Below are 19855 nucleotides of genomic sequence, written 5' to 3'. Positions count from 1 at the left end.
AAACTTCTTAGTAACATTTCACAGAGACACTGAAAGGAGGAAAAATCCAGAGGTATTGTAAACATGCTTGACAATATGTAGTATCCTCCATTAGTACTGTTGCAAAACATTGCTTGACATTTTGCTGATGGAACCCCTGTAATATTTACAGCCATGCTATGCTCAGGTTAACAAATGCAACATGATACCTAGAAGTAGTGAAGACCCAGTTGCCAGCATATTTTTGGTTTTTAAATGAGAGCTCCATGTGAGACAGGTTGGACTTAGCCAAAATCAGCTTGTATTGAATGATGATTCAAGAGCAATGCTGACAGTTAGCTAGGTATTTAGTAAAACAAACCCAGGGAAAGTACGTGGTTAAGTAGACTAAGTAGTCCCTAAGGGCTGACTGCTTGGTTTGTTGAGGTCTATCCAAAGTTTGGATTAGTTTCTAGCTCCAGTTAGATATTGAATTATATTAGTAATTCTGCATGTGATTCAGAGGACCCAAGGTATCCCTTGATATTTCTGACATACTCATAATGTCAAATCATGATGTTTTGTGCTATGTATTGATGCAGTTGCATCCTAGGGATTTTCCCAGTAAATGTCTGAACAGCATTAATAGCTATTTTTGTCAGACCCTTCTGATGTAGACATACAAATGCAATTGATCTAGAAGATATACACACCCTTTCAAAATGTTTTGTTTTTGGTGTATTAAAGACTGAAATCAAGACATGTGAAGGCAGACTTTTTTAGCTTTGTTTACACATTGTAGCCAACAATATCAAAGTGAAAATCAAATGTCTCTGTTTTTTGAAAAATTATTAAAAATGCCCACCCTTAAATTAATACTTGGTGGAAGCACATTTTGCTTTGATACCTGCAGTGAGTCTGTTTGGATAAGTCTATCAATTTCTCATGTCTAGATTTTGCATTTTTCCCCATTCTTCCTTGTAGTAGAGTCTGAGTTCACTTAAATTGCAGGTGGACCACTTACAAACAGCTCTCTTCAGGTCAGTCCAAAATTTTTCAGTGGGGTTCAGGCCATTCAGGACATTGATCCTTTTTTTGGCTGTTCTGCTATGGATTTGGCTGTGTGCTTTGGGTCATTGTCATGCTGAAAGGTGAAAGTCTTCCTCATCCTAAGTTTTTTTTTTTTTTTTTTTTTTTTTTTTTAGGTTAGCAGGTTTTTCTTTAAAATCTTTGTGTATTTTGCACTATTCATTTTCCCCTCTGCCCTCACCAGTGCTGCCTTCCCTGCTGAAGAGAAACAGTCCTATAGCATGATGTTGCCACCACCATGCTTGAGAGTATGGACTGTGTTCTTAGGCTGATGGGCTGTGTTGGCTTTGTGCTAAACACGTTTGGAATTAAGGGCAAAAAGTTTTACCTGAGTGTTGTCAAACCACAAGACCTTTTTCATAATTCAGATGAGACTAATTGTTCTTTGTGAGAAGTGGCTTCCATCTTGCTACCCTTACCCCACAGCTCAGAATTGTGGACAACACATGATATTGTTGCACATATGGTGGCCATTCTTTGCCATGAAGTCTTGCAGCTCTTTTAATGTTGCTATTTGCTTCTTGGTAGCCTTGGTCCCTGATGAGTTTCCTCCTTGCACGTTCATCCATCCAGCTTGGAGGGATGGCCTAATATAAGCAAGGTCCTGATGGTGCCATATGTAAGCCATTTCTTGATTATGGTTTTTATTGAATTGTGTTATATATTTAAGGCCTTTGACATCCTTTAGAACCCTCTCCTGATCTGTACCTTTCAACAATTCAATCCTGGAGATGTTGTGGGTGCTTTTTGTTGCCCACAGTTTCTTTACACTCTAGTGTGCACTAAGAAAGAAAGAAACCTGCTGAGGCAACTGGAGCAGCTGATTTTTTATCCTGAACTAATCAGAATCACTTCACTTAGTCATAGGTGAAATCAAGCAGCTTTGGGCATGATTTGGATGGTGAATAGCTGAGCACAATTACAACTCCCATTATAAAGGGTGTACAAACTTACATAACAGAACAAAGGTATTTTAGTTTTTCTATTTTAAATAAATTTTCATAAATCTTGTATTTTTACTTTGAAGTTGTGGGTTACAATATCTAAATGAAAGTGAAAAAATATTTCATGGGTTTTCATTTCAGGCCTCAAGGCAATAAAAACAATAAATTTTGAAAGGGTGTACATCCTCTCTAGATCCATTCACAGACGGTAAATATGCCTATTTTTGTATTGCCATTTTTCCATTGTGATTGAGTACCCACAAGCCTTTCCCCCGTATTTACACTTGTGTTTAGTTAGCTATGAGTGAACTCATTTTGTTATATAAAGATCATATGTCTTGCTAGCTAACGTCACCGTAGACTAAACTTAGTTCTGTCAATTGATGTCCTGAATACACATCCCGTTTCTATTCGCATTCATAAAGCCGACGTTATTTTTGGAAACGTAATGGAACTATGGCCGAAATTTTGGTTAGTACGGCGGGCTATTAGGTATGAGTATTGGACAAATTTACTCGTCTGCATTGATTGATTACACAGCAGCTACCGTGCAATATCGGTTCCGGACTTTTCGCTAGTTTAATGTTCCCTCCCCAAGGGAATTAGCCAGCCAGCTAGCGAGCTTGCCTATCCATTCCATCCGGGATACAGTGCAGTAGGGAATGCAGCCCAACAGTGCAGTAATGGCTGACGACGGGGCAGGACGGTTATGTTGCTGATACTAGGTACGGATTCATAAACTGTTATTTATTTTCCACTCACATTTTTATATTCTTGACATGATTTTGGAGAGAGCTTATTTCGTTCAAGCTGTTCTGTGGTTGTAAGATTTTCGAGTTACCTAACAGACAAGGGTCGGGTGTCAAATTAGCCAGCTAGCCTGCAACCTAACGTTACCTCCTAGTACTATTTTTCTTTCCTGGGACGGAATTGTTTTGCCGTTGCTAGGCCGCTCATACAAGGTTGCGGCGGCAAGGTACCATCCCAATTCTTTATGTCTCCCGATCTGCAGTCTTTGTGGCAGCCGGTTATGCTTACTAAACAGGCGGCTAGTAGCTATTTGTGTTTATGTTCCCAGCTAGATACCAAAATAGAATGATGATTTTCACTGTAATGCATTTGTTAGTAAGATAAACAGATTACGCGTTGTTTTAGTTGACGAATAAGCAAGCACAAGCAAGCTGGTCACTTAAATAACCAACCAAGATTGATGGAGAGGAGACTATTCTTCCGTAAAATCAACTGAACTGTCTTAGCTAACCAATAAAACGGCCAACCACCAAAAAACTATTTAACTTAGCCGGCTACTTGCGTTGCCGAAATGCTAATTATATTAGCTTACGGTCAGTGACGATTGCCATCTCATTGTAGACAGGCTTAACGTTTGCAGTCTTGAATTGCTAGCCAGCTACATAGCGGCGACTGAAGAGTAGTTGGCTAGTTAACGTTTGCTAAGGTGCCCTGGTGTAGAATTCATTGCATGCTTATGTAGTTTTCCTTGCTAGTTAGCTATTTGCCTTGCATTTTTTAATTAACCTCTTACGGTTACCGATGTGGTGTTGGCGTTAAAGGAAGTGGCCAGAATTCTGATTGAGTTGGGAGTGGGGGTTTCACAAATCGTGCCTTGCAAACTAGAAAAGGGACGCTGACGTTAGGTGGCTAGCTATCTGGCAGTAATTCTGGATCTAGAAACTGAGCTAGCTGTGGAGCATTCACTTCCGATCTGTGTCATTAGTTATTCGCAGTCGCCAACCGTTCCCAGGAAATTATGGCAAAATAGCGAACATGGTTCAATCTTGGTAGGGTAAAGTGTGTGTCCAGGGCAGTGGAGTACCATTCAAGACGCAGCCAGGTTAGCTAGCTAGCTGGGAAGCTAACGTACAACGTGACCGTGATGTCACTGGTTTTCATATAGTAGCTACATATCTAACTAACGTTAAATACATAAGTACAGTATTTAAGCATTTAATTAGCCGATTGTAGAGCTTTTCAGATTGAGATAAACGAAACCTTTTAGCAGCAGACCCATTACCTAGGAGAGGTAGCGTTAGTTCCGTGTCGTATTTGGTTAGGTTGGGACAACTAACGATAGCTTGCTTATTGGCTAACGTTAGACAGTTTTTTTATTTGCAGATCACTAATTGTGGCTAGATGCTAGGACATGCTAACTAGCTAGCTGCACAGAATTTGGATAAATGTGGATTTTGTGTAAATAAAATAACAGGATAAGATGTTCCTTAGATAGGTCGGCGAGACTGACTTTGCTCCACTTTTGTATTCCAGTTGAATTTCCAAGCATCTAAAATGCATTGTTACCATAGTTGCAAGCAAGCCAAAATCTCTGCTTAATGGCTGACGTTGGGAAAGAGCTGATGTAACGCTCAGCCTAAGTCAAGCTAAAGTAGCTATCTGAATACAGTTTAAATTGTTCGATGAGCTATGTTACTGTATTCCAGACTATAACAAACGCTAAAGATACTGGTAAAGCAAATTTATTATCGTAGCTATCTACGTTCGAACATTATCATAGTATGATTTTGAAGTATTAGTTAATATTCGGCAAATTTCTTTTTTCCTTCCGCAACAACACAGACGGGCTCCGTTGCTTTTATATGTTTGGCAGTTTGGTTCTAGATGCAGAGACACCCCAGATGTTGTATGTAGTGCGTCAGGTTGGTGGTTGATGGTTGCCTTTTAGTTCCATAAGACTTTTTCTGCCCCCTTTAAGTCGTACAAGTACAGTACAGTCGAATTGCACCAGAAACCATTCGGTTACAAGCCCTGCTCCTCACCTCTACGCCACACGGCTGCACAGCTAAGCATGCTTTTGTGACATTTTGACATCATCATACTTCTGAAGTTAATGGAAGTATGCATGTATACATGTAGATTAAGTTGTTTTTCTCAAGAATTATTTGTCAAATGCCAGTTTGGTGAAATCCAGGTTTTTTTTTTTTTTTGCCTGTAACGATGCATAAAACCCTACCACAGTATAATTTCCAGCAATATCTTGCTCCTTTGAATCTTTGCTTTATCATTAACATTCATCCTTTCTATTAACATTTTGACTCATTTTGATTCATTAAAAACCTTATCCAAACCCTAAAATGTATTCAATCAATCAGAAAAGCCAGCTAGATGTGCTGAAAGTAGAAGATAATTACTTAAAATATTAAATATTACTTTTAACGTGGAGAGCATGGATTGTTATAAAACATTCACAAGATTTTTATTGCCAGTCATTAATTGATTTAGGAAGGCAAAGACATCAGAATCACAGAGTTGCATTTGTCTTTGCAAAGCATTGACTAAATACTGTTGCCTTTCATCTGTTTGTTGTAGATGCATTTGGTCTCATTCTTCTTGTAGCAGGATTTGGAAAGCTAACAGATGTCCAGGCATAGAGCCTACATTTTCGTTCCTGGTTTTGTCTGTCGTGTGTCTTTGAGCTATACAAAACACAGCCTAATCTGCTGTAGTTGTAATTTCAGAAATTGCATGTATCAGACATTTCCTACAACTTTTCATTTTAAGAGCAAGAGCCCTGTCAGGTCCGTCTCCATAACACTAGCTAAAATTTAGTTCAATGATGTGATTGTAGGGCAAATCATCATATTTTGTCATTGAAATAATTTAGCAGACTTACATTTAGTGTTAATGGTTTGTTTCTCTTCAGGTCTTGATACCAGTACAAAGGTTATCGTGCATAGGAACATAGCAAAGAAAACCGTGAGAAGCACTGTGAAACCATCATAATGTCAAAGAGCAAAAGTTCGGAGTCGGTGAAGGTGGTGGTGCGCTGCCGACCGATGAATGAAAAAGAGAAGGCGGCAAACTTTGAGAGGGTGGTGTCAGTGGATGTGAAGCTGGGGCAGGTGGCCGTGAGGAACCCCAAGGGTTCAGCCCACGAGCACCCGAAGGTATTCACATTCGACTCAGTCTACGACTGGAACTCCAAACAGGTAGAGCTCTACGATGAAACCTTCAGGCCGCTGGTGGACTCTGTGCTTCTGGGGTTCAATGGCACTATTTTCGCATATGGCCAGACAGGCACCGGAAAGACCTACACCATGGAAGGTGTGCGCAACGATCCGGAGCGGAGGGGAGTAATTCCCAACTCCTTTGAGCACATATTCACGCACATATCACGTTCCCAGAACCAGCAGTACCTGGTGAGAGCCTCATACCTGGAGATCTACCAGGAGGAGATCAGAGACCTGCTGTCCAAGGATCAGACCAGGCGGCTGGAACTAAAGGAGAGGCCCGACACAGGCGTTTATGTGAAGGACCTGTCCTCCTTTGTCACCAAGAGTGTCAAGGAGATCGAGCATGTCATGAACGTGGGGAACCAAAACCGGTCAGTCGGAGCCACCAACATGAATGAGCACAGCTCCCGCTCCCACGCCATCTTCGTCATTACTATCGAGTGCAGCGAGCTGGGCCTGGATGGGGAGAACCACATCCGGGTCGGCAAGCTTAACCTGGTGGACCTGGCGGGTAGCGAGAGACAGACGAAGACTGGTGCCCAGGGGGACCGACTGAAGGAGGCCACCAAGATTAACCTCTCCCTCTCAGCTCTGGGCAATGTCATCTCGGCGCTAGTCGATGGTAAGAGCACCCACATCCCCTACCGTGACTCTAAGCTCACCCGACTCCTACAGGACTCCTTAGGTGGTAATGCCAGGACTGTCATGGTGGCCAACATAGGCCCGGCGTCTTACAATGTAGAGGAGACCTTAACGACACTGCGGTACTCCAATCGCGCCAAGAACATCAAGAACAAACCCCGTATCAACGAGGATCCCAAAGACGCGCTCCTGCGGGAATTCCAGGAGGAGATCGCCCGCCTGAAGGAGCAGCTGGAGAAACGCTCGGGGAAGAGGAGGAGGAGGAAGAGGAGGAGGCGGAGGCCAGGGGAAGGTGGCGACGACCTGGAGGACGGAGATGAAGAGGATGATGAGGAGGACGATGATGTGGATGGAGCAGCGGAGGGAGACGAGAAGGACGAGTCTGACTACTGGCGGGAGCAGCAGGAGAAGCTTGAGAAGGAGAGGAAGGCCATCATGGAGGATCACAGCCTGGTAGCAGAGGAGAAGCTGAAACTGCTGAGAGAGAAGGAGAAGAAGATGGATGACCTTAAGAGGGAGCGGGAAGCAGGGGAGATGCTGGCTGCTAAAGTCAAGGTAAAAGGCTCTTTTTCAGCTAGGCGTCATCTTGCAATTTTATTATTTCCCTTTTCATGTTAGTGTATGTTCTCATATTTACAAGTTCTGAAATGCTTCGTATTCTTTGTAGCTGGTCGACTGTGTAATCCAGTGACTGCTGACTGTGCAGATAGATCTTGAAATGTGTATTACTGTGATGAAATCTGAGATGTTCGCTTCTTCAGATTTAATGTGTGCATCGATCTGCTTGTTAATGTTTTCTCTCCGTGTTTATCGCCTTCAATTTGTTTTCACTCCTCTCCTATTTATCGTTTCTCAGGCCATGGAGAGCAAGCTGCTCGTTGGGGGGAAAAATATTGTCGATCACACCAATGAGCAACAGAAGATACTGGAGCAGAAACGACAAGAAATTGCTGAACAGGTAAAATAGACTGATGGGAAGCACAGGGGAGAAATGAGTGCAGAGAGACCTTTTTACTCCTGGGTTTTCACCCAGCACCCTGTGCTGTGCATAGATTTGAAGATGTGGAGATGACATGTGGATTTTGCTCCTGTTGTACCTTATTTTCATGATCATCTGAAAACAGTTTTTGGGAGAATTTTGAATTCGAGCCTTTCCTTTGAGACTTTGACTCCTTTGAGAACATATCTGTCTGTTACACCCCCCATCATTTCTGCTTCTTAGTGTCAGCTGTAACAACCACTTACTGATAAGCCTCTGCTCTGTTCCCATGTGTCTCCTCTACCCTCACCATATGTGATCATAACATGGTGCATATTATCTGCACAGAAACGCAGGGAGCGAGAGATGCAGCAGCAAATGGATTCACGGGATGAGGAGACACTGGAGTTAAAGGAGACCTATAGCTCCCTACAGCAGGAAGTGGACATCAAGACCAAAAAGCTGAAAAAGGTGAGTGTTTGGGTCTATGCCAGCCAGATTGCTGCTTGTGTTCACAGTTGGAACTGAGAGCAGGTGTCACAGTGGGGAGTTTTTTCCTGATTAATCGTACACATCTGCGGATAGATGCCTGGCTTTCACTCTGGTCAGTAACTCTTTATTGGTGCTGTTTTGTCTCTCTTCCCACCCACCAGCTATTTGCTAAGCTGCAGGCTGTGAAGGCAGAGATCCACGATGTCCAGGAGGATCACATCAAGGAGCGGCAGGAGCTGGAGCAGACGCAGAATGAGCTGACCCGGGAACTGAAGCTCAAGTACGGAGACCAATCACCCCCTCCATCATCCCCCCCTCCCTGTTCATTATTCTGTCTAATGATCCAGACTGCTGCTCCTGCTCTCTCCCTCCCGTGCTTTCTAGACCTAGACGACGTCTGTCCGAAGCATTACTGTGTCCTCTGAGCACTAGTTGGATTCAGCAAGGCGCTTTTATGACATCCCCTTTCTCCATTCTCTCCTCCCTCCCTCCCCCCACACAACAGGGAAATGTCTCTACCGCTGGCATGTAACTGCCATCTTTGTTGTTCAGGCACCTTATCATTGAGAACTTCATTCCCATGGAGGAGAAAAACAAAATCGGAAACCGGGCATACTTCGATGAGGAGGATGACCACTGGAAGCTGCGGCCCATCACCCGCATTGAGGAGTAAGGCTTGATCCTGCCCCTTGTCTCGTCACCATGTCGGATTGATATTACAGTGCACGCCGCTTAAAAGAATTGCGTCCCTCTAAGACGATTTGTTTCTTATGAGCAGAAACAAATCAGAAATGATTTTTTGCCCATCAGAAATGCTCATGTTTTCACCACAGTTCTCTTTAAGTGCATTATTTTTAAAATTGTCTTTCACTTTAGTGATTGAGCATTCAGAAACATGCATGTTTCTGACTATATGAATGTTTAACATGGTGCACGGTGCAATATGTGTAGTAACTTTGCTAATCAATTATCTTTAAATATATTCAGTCATTCAATATTCATTTTAAACCTGGATAAAAAGCAAATGCATGTATTTCAGAATTAAACCTAGGAATATTTTAGACTCATCCATTATTTACTGACTAGCATTTATCATTTGACTGCTTGGACACCATCCAACCCAACGCTTATCTCAGATTCCATTTCCAGATATGCTTGAGGGGAACGCACAGATGTTGGTTAGTCCTGATTTAGGACCAAATCATGCATCTCATGTGTGACTCAGTTCAGTGTTACTGCTTTTCTGTGGTGTCTTTGTGACTTTTTCCTGAGTCATTTGGGGAATGTGTGGTTAAGATGAATTCCCTGTCCCCCCCACTGCCTCCAAAGTCAACTGAAGGTAGCAACCTTGAAGATTAGTGGATCTTAGCTGTTGCAGATCTGATGCGTCTGTCTGTCTCTCTCCTTCCTTCTCTGGCCGTCTCCCTTCCGCAGTAACCAGCAGATGATGACTCGGCCTGTGTCTGCTGTAGGCTACAAGCGGCCCCTGAGCCAGCATGCCCGTAACACCATGATGATGCGGCCAGATGTGAGATACAGGGTATGCCTTTGTCCCCCATTCACTCTGCTGAACACTGCCCTGACATACAGGTTCAGAAAGTACTCCAGTTTGTGCTGTGAAACCAGGTGACACTATGTGGTCTTTACATCAACACATGCCAGTACTGCACAGTGGCAAGCAGGGAGGCAGCAGACACCACTTCTGAAGGCTTACTCTGATATTTAACTGGTCAATGCTCAGACTGCTGAACTGGTGGAACAATGAAGTTGTTCCTATAATATTATAGTAAAAACAATAACGCTAGAGACCTGTTTTTCACATTTTTTTTTCAAAATTTTGGAAAGAGATCTGCCTGATAGTTTGTCAGAATAAGGGAAGTGAATGCATGAATATGAATAACGCATGGGTCTACTCTGGGAGATTGACTGAGAGCCTCTTATGTGGTTTTCCACAATTTCCTTTTTAAAAATTCTAATCCAGTTCAGTATTGATGTAAGATTTGGTCCACTTTCATTAAATGCCATATTCTGAAGCGTTTTCATTTTATCACATAGTGAAATATTGCGTAATACAAGGTCAAACCAGGCAGGCAAACAAGTTTTGGTACTGTGGTAATGTTGCTCTGTAACACACTTCTAATACCGGTTTTAGTCCTCCTGGCTGTTACCACTCTGGTCCTCTTCCCTCCCTCTTGTGCCCTGATGATGATACAGTTACTGTCCCTCTTTTCCCATCTTTTTATCAGGTCCCACCCCTCCTTTCTGGTTGCATTTCTGTTCCCTCCTCCTCCCCCATGGCTCTCCTTATTTACACCCCCTGTCGCTGGCGGTAATGATGTTACGATTTGTCTCCCTTCTCTCCTTCACTCTCCCTCCCAGGCTGAGAATATCCTGTTGCTGGAGCTGGACCTGCCCACGAGGACTACCAAGGAGTATGAGGAGCCTGTTATAGCACCGAAGGTGGCCGCTGCGCTGGAGGACGCCCTGCGGGACGAGGACGAGATCCAGGTGGACGCCTCTAACTTCCACAGCAGCCTCCCCACCCCACCAGGCGCCAGTCTGAGTGCCACCAAAAAGCCAAAGTCCAGGTGAGAAGCCTCATGGCACAGTTCATGTTAAAATGCTATCGTCAATCATCCTGATATAGTTTAGCACGGATTGCGCTATAAAACGGTGCTAAAAAGTGGCAGCAGGGTTAAATGGCGTTGACGATGTTGGACTTGTCACCAAGGCATTGTGGGTATAAATCCCACCATGATTAAAAAAAAAAAACTCTTTATCAGAGAATAATATATTCCATACACCTTTCTGATGTTTATTGTTGTAGCTAGGGATGTGCATGTGTAGAAAACAAAAACAAGGCAAAAATTACTCCAGTGCGATTCAGTCAAAAAAAGCATGACTCATTGACAGGCATGATTCCTCTAGCATGTGGTCTCTCTCACACCTCTGCAGACTTTTGCCAGTGCAGCTGGCAGGTGCAGTGTCCACATCGATGGAAAGAGACCTCCCCTGTGTGTGTTTGTTTGGAAATTATAAAGCGAAATCGTGAAATAAAACAACAGGACAAAACTGGACAAACTGGCCCTCTGCCAATCGCCCAGCTCGCTGAACAGTTGGAAACTTCACAGTGTATAATGCAAAAATTATATCAGCTCTCAACTGTTGGAGAATCCTGAAAGCTTCCTCACTTCATCATAGTCTGCAAAAAGCAGTACCACATTGTAAAAGGCCAAACTGCCGTTCACTGATTGTAATACGAAAAATACCATTTGTGTGGAGTTCAATAGTACAGTTTCAAATCTGATTTATTAATGGTCCATTTTAATCAAGCATATTATGTAATACTGTATATTAAAACTTGAAATCTCAAATGTGTACATATCATATATACAAATATATACATATCAAAAATTCTATGCTTTAGACAGGACCCAGAGATTGGGTTATGAGTTTGTCTCAGGTCATCGTTGAGATGCATGCTCTAATATCTTTGAGGATGAGACATCTCTTTCTCTTGGGTGGCAAATGGTAGAATGAGTAGTCCGCAGATGCATTCAGCACATTCAACAGAAATGCTTTTGCTTTCTTTCGATCCAGCAGCCGGCCGAAGACAGGAAAAAAGGTGAGCACCCCAACCTCCGCAACGAGTCCCTCCAGCTCAGGACACCCCCTCTACCCACAATCCCGTGGGCTCGTCCCCAAGTGACCCGATGGCGCTTTGCTTTCTTCGGGTCCCTCTTTGGACTTAGTCATGGGTGGCTGAATGCCTGGGTGGGTGACTGGGTGGGTGGGGAGGGGAGTGGGGGTTTGGCACTGCTGGACAGAGAGGGAGGAGTCAAAGTGGTACGACCTCTCTCAGTTAAGACACCGTGTAGTTAATTCTCCCAATGCAAATGGAACCACCTCTTTCTCTGTGTCATCCTCTCATCTATTGTATGTAATTTATTTTACCCTCCTCATACACAAGGTTCAAAGGACCACATTGTATACATGTAGAGCATTGAATATGATTGTATTACAATGCAAAGAAAAAAATCCAACTTTCCATTCCTAATGTCTCATACTGGAGATGGAGGCCTTGTGAAATCTACAGCACAGCAATTCACATGTCACCTACCCATCAGCACTTTTTTGCCCCTATCCCACTGTTGCCACAGGTTGTGTTGTTGTTTGCGTAGAAAAGAAAATGGTCTCATTCCGAGCAGAGCTATAGCTCTGTTGAATTGTGTATCTCCTCCCTCACTTGTGTTTTCCTAGAATGCTGAAGGAAGTTTCTCCCCCTGAGGAACGAAGGGGCAGTGTTCAGAATAGCAGTGATTAGCTAAGTGAGACAGCATGGCTATAGGCACTTTCCACTTTGACACGTCAGCTGCGCACATACGTGTGGACGTGTGGCTGTGCATGCTTGATTTTTTTATGGCATATCTAAAGAATATTTTCCCTCAGGGGTTTATAGAGCACTCTCATCAGGAAATTCATTAAACTCTTTCGCACCCCTTTTTTTAAAGGCAAGTGGATGTATATTGAGCTATTTGTCAGTTACAACCCACTATTTTCAAGTCTGTAGAATGAACTGAAGTTTATTATGTATGTTTTTTGTATGTGTTGTGTTGTGCCTCCTAGAGCTATGGATTCAAGATGGCTAAAGTACCTATGAAGGAAATGTGGGGCAAAATAACACAAACGCATCAAGCTGATGCATCAAGTAACTGAAAATAACACATAATAACATAATAGTGCACCTGACCACTCAGTTGAGGTGACAAGACATAAAAAAGAAGAATCCATTTTAGTGATGTGATCCAGCACTCCTCACGTCTATTGACTGACTAGTATGTCTGTTTTAGCTGTCCCTCGACACCAGAACAGAATTGTTTTAAAAGTCATCCATTTCCTTCTATTTTCTTCAGCCTTTACTAGTACACACTGTCACTGCTGCAGTTTTCTGAATACTGCCTCCACGCTCTTCTCTTACCCTATAGGGTAGTGCCACTGCTTGCTGCTATTGTATGGTAATATTCTCCAAGTAACATAACTCTATAGATGTATATAAGATAATACGGATAGATAATCCTGCATTCATTTTTGCGGTTGTATTTAAAAAAATAAAAGAATTACAATTCTAGAATGAAAGTTTAATAGGTTCAAACTTATTATTTTTTTGACTTTGTCTTTTATACAGGCACGTGTACTTTTTAATTTAGTTTTTTGTTTTTCTGAAACAGACCATATGGTTTTTATTTGGAATTTATATAATTTAATGGTATGTAAAAATACTGTCTGTATATTTTGCATTTCTGAAATGTCCATATTTTATAAATTCTCACAAGATGTAACATTCTTTTTTATTTCAGATAGCTTTACATTTTACAAACTGTACCAGATGTTTTTAGGATGGTACTGAAATGCTTGAATTAACTGTTATACAATATCTGACTTGAGCTGACCTAACAGGGAAGGTTGTGAACGCTATCTTAATACTTCACTAGTGAAATCCGTCAGTTAGAATGTGTGGGTGTCTATATGTGGATGTGTGTTGTGTGTGAGCTTACTTGCTAAATGTGATTCAGAATATCTGGAAAGAAAGAAGGAAAATGCTGGCATAATTTAGCAAAAATGATAGCAACATTAATTAGTAAATAAAATGTGTATCCAGTGTGAAATGACAGACCTGAATCACACCCATTTATAGAGAACACTTTTTATGGCATGATTTGACAAAGTTATGAAATGTAATACTAAAAACAAGTAACCAAAATGTGAACAAGTTTGATTTCCAAATGCTACTGTAACATTTTTCCCAGTTAGTCATATCCACTGAACCCAGGTTCCATGGTTTGTGATAGGACATTTAAGAATCCTGTGCATGTGTGCGTGTGTGCGTGCGTGCGTGCGTGTGTCTGTGTGTCTATGTGTGTGCGCTTGTGTGTAGTATTGTGTTAGTCACATTAAGAATATATCCATGGTCCACAGTGTTTGGCTGTGGCTGGGAATGCTGAAATCTCCTTGATGTCTTTTTACCCTTTAGTTCTTTAATAAAAAGAAAGCAAAATATCTGAATAACGTTATCAGGATTATTTTTGTATATTTATCAAGACAAAACACTGGGCTTTAAATGCATAATTGTGATCAACAGTTTGAGGCAGTCTGAGATTTCATAATCAATTTAGAAAGGTTCACATAAAGAGGGTATAGTCTTAATATTTGGATAGATGTTATTTTAGCAGCTTAAGACTCAGACACTTATATGAAGCAAATGTTGAGTTAGAGAGTAGGGGTAATCTTTTAGTCACGGCAGTAAATTATCCAGTGAGACGGAAATAAGGGCAGCAGTGACGACTTAATCAAATCATGTTGTTTGAAAGGCGGTCAAGCAACACTTGAAAGCCTAGTGTCCATATTTGGCCTGTTACATCAACCACAAGGACCCTTTTCCCTTCTGCCATTCAGATGGCTCACCGGAATGTTTACATAAGGCTGCATGAGGTTGACCCAGTAGTGTCTTACTAACAGTATTTTAGGCACCCTAGATTTGTGGTGGTGTCCCTGGTGAAGAAAGCGCGATGCCTACTCCCTGTACGCCAGCAGAAAAGTTCAGTTCATTAAATTTTTGGAAAAGTTGTTTTTATGAAAATTTGTGAAGAGTGAGTATGCAATGAAGAGTTTTATTTTTAATCTCTGAGTTCTGCCTTCCACACTTAAGCAACTAAACAACCACATGGTGGTCTCTTATGTCAAAATGAGTTTAATGTGATTGGAAAAAGAGGATATTATACTTCTCAGTTGTGCTTATGATGGTGGTTGTGTGGTGGTTGTATGGTGCTTATGTATCACTAAACATATGCATTGAGTCCTGGAATATTTTTGTTAACGTGTTACTGGAAACCCACATTTAATTACTACCTGTATTTAAAAATGGAAAAGGTACGAAAACTTGAGAATTTCCTGATTACCGGAAAGGCAGAATAAAATCCAAAAGGGATTGCACTGATCTAGTGGGAAGACGAGTCCCTCAGGGATCTATGTCACTACCTCTATTGTTCCTTATTTTAATTGCTGAACTTGATAAGGAAATTGGAAGCAAAGCAGTTCAATTTGGTTATAGAACAGAGCTTAGGGGTGTAGCAAACAGTAGCTAATGTAAATAATTATAATGGAATCTAGAATTGCGAAGATTCGTGTCAGGAGGTAACTTAATTTCAGAAGTTTTAAATAGAATCCAGCTTATTATGGGAGGCACATAAATAGAATGTGGATCTGGGTGTAATATTTGTAATAGTTAACCGAAGCCTACCTGGATCAAGACATTGTGCTGAAGCAGTTAAAAACAAGTACTGAATGGTGCTGGGATGTGTAGTAGAACATTTGGGTATAAAGATGCAACTCCAGTGCCTTCATCAGACAACATTTAGTAAACTCTTCAAAGTACAATACTGCAAGAAGGACATACAGGTGCTCTGAAAAGCATATAGGGTAAATCCCAGGTATCAAAACATATGGGTTATGAGGAGAGAAATTTAAGACAAAAAATGTTTGTTCTCAGCAACATGAGACTTTGGACATTTGAATGAGTTTCAGCATTGTAAAAGGGAATATTAAAATGTTTCATGGAGACACAGAATAGGTGAAAATTAGTTCAAGGTAAATGTCACACAGACAACAGGAAGTATTTTTTTCACATAGTTATTAATGCATGGAGTGTCACTAGGAACATGGCTGTCACAGTGCTGGATGTAAGTCAGTTATCTTAGTCAATATTGGTTGGTGTTGTTCAGTGACTACATGAGTCTTCATTAGATTTATGAAACCATGCCAGATGAGATTACCTTTAGGCCTACAGCTAAAATGAAAGATGCATAATTCTTCAGAACATTCTGTGCCAAAAATGTTTGGGAAGATGAGTGAAACTGTAATAAGATCACAACCAGTTAGTCATGCATGTTTATTTCATCTACTTATTGAGCTTCAGGCCCCAGTAAAGAAGGCCCATTGACCCAGGTGAGTACCACATAAACATGCAAATTGATGCAGTATTGCTCCAGTCAAATGTAATTATGTGTCCCTGTGTCCCTGTTGCATTGCTGGAGATACATTTCTTGATCATGAACACAAAAATGCATTCTTTATACAAGAGTAACATACAAAGTAGCATTAATTACATAGTAATTCAATTTTTGAAAGTAACAGGATTAGAAAAAGTAAGAACCATGTAGTATAATTATTGATTTGTATCAAACATACATTCAAGTCAATTTTCTGAATTGTCACATCACATCATGTCAGGAGTGATGGTTGAGGTCGTATGGTGGTCAGCTCATAATGAAATATGACTGGACTCCTAAATAAAAATAATTGGATTGTTGGATAATGTCACAGACTATCTACAAGTTAATGCCTTTAGCATTTAAACAGGTCACAGGTGCATTGTAGCTAAGACCTCTATCATATTTACATCCCCATAAACTGCCATTATTCCTAGATCAAATCAGAAACAAAAATCATGTTAATGTGACATGATTCAAAATCTGGAAACAAATGCAACACAAACGTATTTGATGGATTATCTATTTTATGAAATGTTTTAACCTTGTGATACTTTCACATCACTTTCTCTTGAATAGTGGTCAACCTGCAAACATAGCTACTATATACATACTGTACACACACACTGTGCTTGTGTGACCTTTGACACCGCTTCTGTTCACTTCTTGCGACAACAGAGAAGATCTACAGTTTTCTACCCCTTGCTAGTGAGGTCTATTCTTTAGTGTATCTGTGTAGCTGCAGGTCAGATGTTTGAACCAAGTTTTAGTAGTTTCTACCATGTCCATGCAGGACTGAGAAAATACCAGAGTTCTCTGATTGTTGCTTTGCAGATTGAATAGGTCCTCCGTATTGGTAACCATATTTTTCATATCCTACACAATTAGTCCTGTTGTGAGATAGCTCACTAACAGTGAAAGCTTGATTATTTTACATTATTTGTTTAGCAGATGCCACAAATAAAACTTCGTCACAAATCAACATTTGACATCTGTGACATTTATGCCCATGTTTTAGTGCAGTGTTATATTTTATTCAAATCGAATGTTGATACCTGCTAAATCAATCAAAATAAATGTTTGGTACTTGTTCTTAATAAATTGCATAATGGTGTATCTAACAACTAATCTGTTCAAATCAGCAAAACACTTTTGAACAGATTTAAAGTGGACTTAGTACTTGCAATGACTGTATTCATGCTCCTTGTCAGCTGTGTTGCATCAGGCTAATGCTCTGGAAACTGATAAAAGAGTCGTTCTCATGTCTCACTCCCACTATCCCCATAAGAGATTTATTCATTTATCTGTAATGTTGTCAGCTGGTAAAAGGAAGAACAGGTGACGCTCTCCTTCAGTAGTATTGCTGCTTTAGTAACATCTGAGTCAGTGCCCAACTCATTTGTTGACAGAGCAGCAGTTATTTGAGAACTCCAGACCATGTAATGTGGGAACCATGTCTGCTCTGACTGGAAGTCCCTCCTGTCTTCAGTTCTTTTAAAAATACTTTTAGGGTGTTCTTGGTCTAAGGACTTCCAGGACTTTAATTTTTTTTTTCATTAACATAAAATCTGGTGTATAACTGCATGTAGGCCTACGTTTCATGATTTTCTTCAAAGTGTTAAAAATGGAAATATTTTCAGTTGATGCAGTTACTTACAGTAGAGCATGTGGAAGTCATCACCCATAATTCACCATAAAGATGAAAGCTCCTTGCAGAAGTGACTTGTTTGCTTATTTTAAACTCAGTCACAAGACTTCTGCTCTGCTCACAGGGTTCTATGGGTTAAGTGGGGTGAGGTGTAAATGGAGGGGATAAATGTCTGTGTGATACCAGCTTACAGCTGTCACTCTCACCCCACCACACACACACACACACACACACACCTCTCCTCTTTCACCATGCTGGGAATAAGATTATTGAACTGACAGTGCTATCGGGCTGACCTTTTCTGGTCATGCACCAGCAAGTGAAATTCAAAAAGGAAGTAGGGATTTTGTGAATGCATCTGAAGCCATAGAGAAGTATGTTATGAAAGGCTGTGATTCTTCAGACATAAGCTGGGTGCATGATGCCAGTGTGTGTTTTTGATGTTTGTCCTCTGTGATCAGGTCAGTGGTTGAATGTCTGTGGTTACTATGTGACCATTATGGATCCTTGAGGAATGTTTGAAAGGAATACTAACAGTAATGAACATGGTAGTGAGAATCAGTATATCACTCGCCCTCTGGAACAGGTGACTTGTCAGACCCCTAATTTAAAGCTATGCAGAATGAACAGCATTTGCATTACCTGTAAATCACATATTTTGCTGTCAGCCTATCCAGATACTTTAATGTGGGTTTAATTGTGGGTTGTAACTTAAGCACACCTTTGAGAATGTGCTTCGTCAAGGATTACTCATTTTAATTTCAGATACTTATAGCAAGAAAGCCCACTGTTTTATAGGTAATGAATGCCTATTGAATTGACTTTCTGGTGTGATTATTCTAAATTGAATATGCCAATACTGGACACACCGTAGAAATACTTATCCCCATTTTCTCATGCAGAAAGATGCCCTCCAGTGGATATAGTGCCTCACAGCACCTAAGCTGCAGCTGTAGAACGCAGACTCTGCAGTGGGATAATAGATACATGGGGCTACATGTGCTGCCCTCTGGTGGATGTGGTTAGGACAGTTTATTCAGGGTCCACCACACCTTTATTTATTTATTTTTTACATTCCCTACTGCCTCATCGATTGACAATTTTTATTCCAGCTCTGGTTAATCACTATTTATGCTTGTTGAGTACTCACAGAGCCCTACCAAGGTAGTCCACCTACATGCTAGTGTAAAAGTGTAGCACAATGCAAATATGCCTCCAGTTTTTTTTTTTTTCACATTACAAACATGTTGATTTTTTTTTCTTTACATTTAGCTTGTTATGAATAAGATCTCTGAAAAAGAATATGTGTTGGGAAAAGTCTTACAAGAATCTGCTTTGATGTATATTTTTATTGTTGTAATGTCAAAATGTTTGAAAAGGGGTTACCCTTTTGGTTTAGTGGCTAAGTGTGCTGATTGTCGGGCAGCATAATTGAAAACAAAGTACATGATGCACAAGGTAGAATGCTGAGTCTCTGCCTCTTCAGGAAATACACGTTGTCATGACTACTAGTGCATGACAACGCTTCCTGCTTCCAAGGGGATTTGTAGCACCTTAGTGGGCTCTGAGCACTTAAATCCCTACTGATGAAGAGGTGAATGTCAAGAATCTGTGTGGAAAGCCAGATTGATTTAACCCTTTCCAATACGAAACATCCCTGTCAGTCACTAACGGGAAGTAATGTAATATTGAAATAATATGGGAAATAGTGAGGCTTCTCAAACCACTACAAAGCCATCATGCGCCAATCAAATGTATTTGGACCAATTTAAAAGTTTATTTTCTTTTCAATATGTGTGTTTAAACACCTCATAAGGAGTAAATGTAGAGTGAGAGGGCATATTATGTGAAAGAAAATAATCAAAAAACAATATGGAACAATATGGATGAGAAGCCTTAACTAGTTTACAGTAAATGCCTGAAATTACATCTAAACTGAGATGTTGGGTAGAGAATGCCTTGTACATTCAGTGCTTCCTTTGCCTTGAAAAATAAACTTTGACTTAGTATTACATTTGCACAGAGACAGTGAGCTATTGAGCAATAAAGTCAAATTTTCATTTTTTGCACAT

At 40.8% G+C, this 19855-nt stretch overlaps 1 protein-coding gene across 2 annotated transcripts; it reads left to right on the top strand.

Moving 5' to 3' along the window:
- The first annotated feature begins 2639 nt into the window (after positions 1-2639).
- On the top strand, positions 2640-13178 carry kif3b (kinesin family member 3B). Of its 2 annotated transcripts, none has more exons than XM_036533710.1 (9): positions 2640-2716; positions 5668-7174; positions 7476-7577; positions 7947-8069; positions 8252-8370; positions 8643-8759; positions 9525-9630; positions 10470-10678; positions 11694-13178. In XM_036533710.1, the coding sequence occupies exons 2-9, from the start codon at positions 5747-5749 to the stop codon at positions 11797-11799; spliced, it is 2310 nt and encodes a 769-aa protein (XP_036389603.1). In that variant the 5' UTR covers positions 2640-2716; positions 5668-5746; the 3' UTR covers positions 11800-13178. The 2 variants fall into 2 exon arrangements, with proteins under 2 accessions (XP_036389603.1, XP_036389602.1); XM_036533709.1 differs by having other exon boundaries at positions 11691-13178.
- Positions 13179-19855: the final 6677 nt, after the last annotated feature.

Source organism: Megalops cyprinoides, chromosome 7 (assembly GCF_013368585.1).
Source record: "Megalops cyprinoides isolate fMegCyp1 chromosome 7, fMegCyp1.pri, whole genome shotgun sequence".
In the NCBI taxonomy this organism is placed as follows: domain Eukaryota; kingdom Metazoa; phylum Chordata; class Actinopteri; order Elopiformes; family Megalopidae; genus Megalops; species Megalops cyprinoides.
This window is presented reverse-complemented; position numbering and strand designations above follow the sequence as displayed.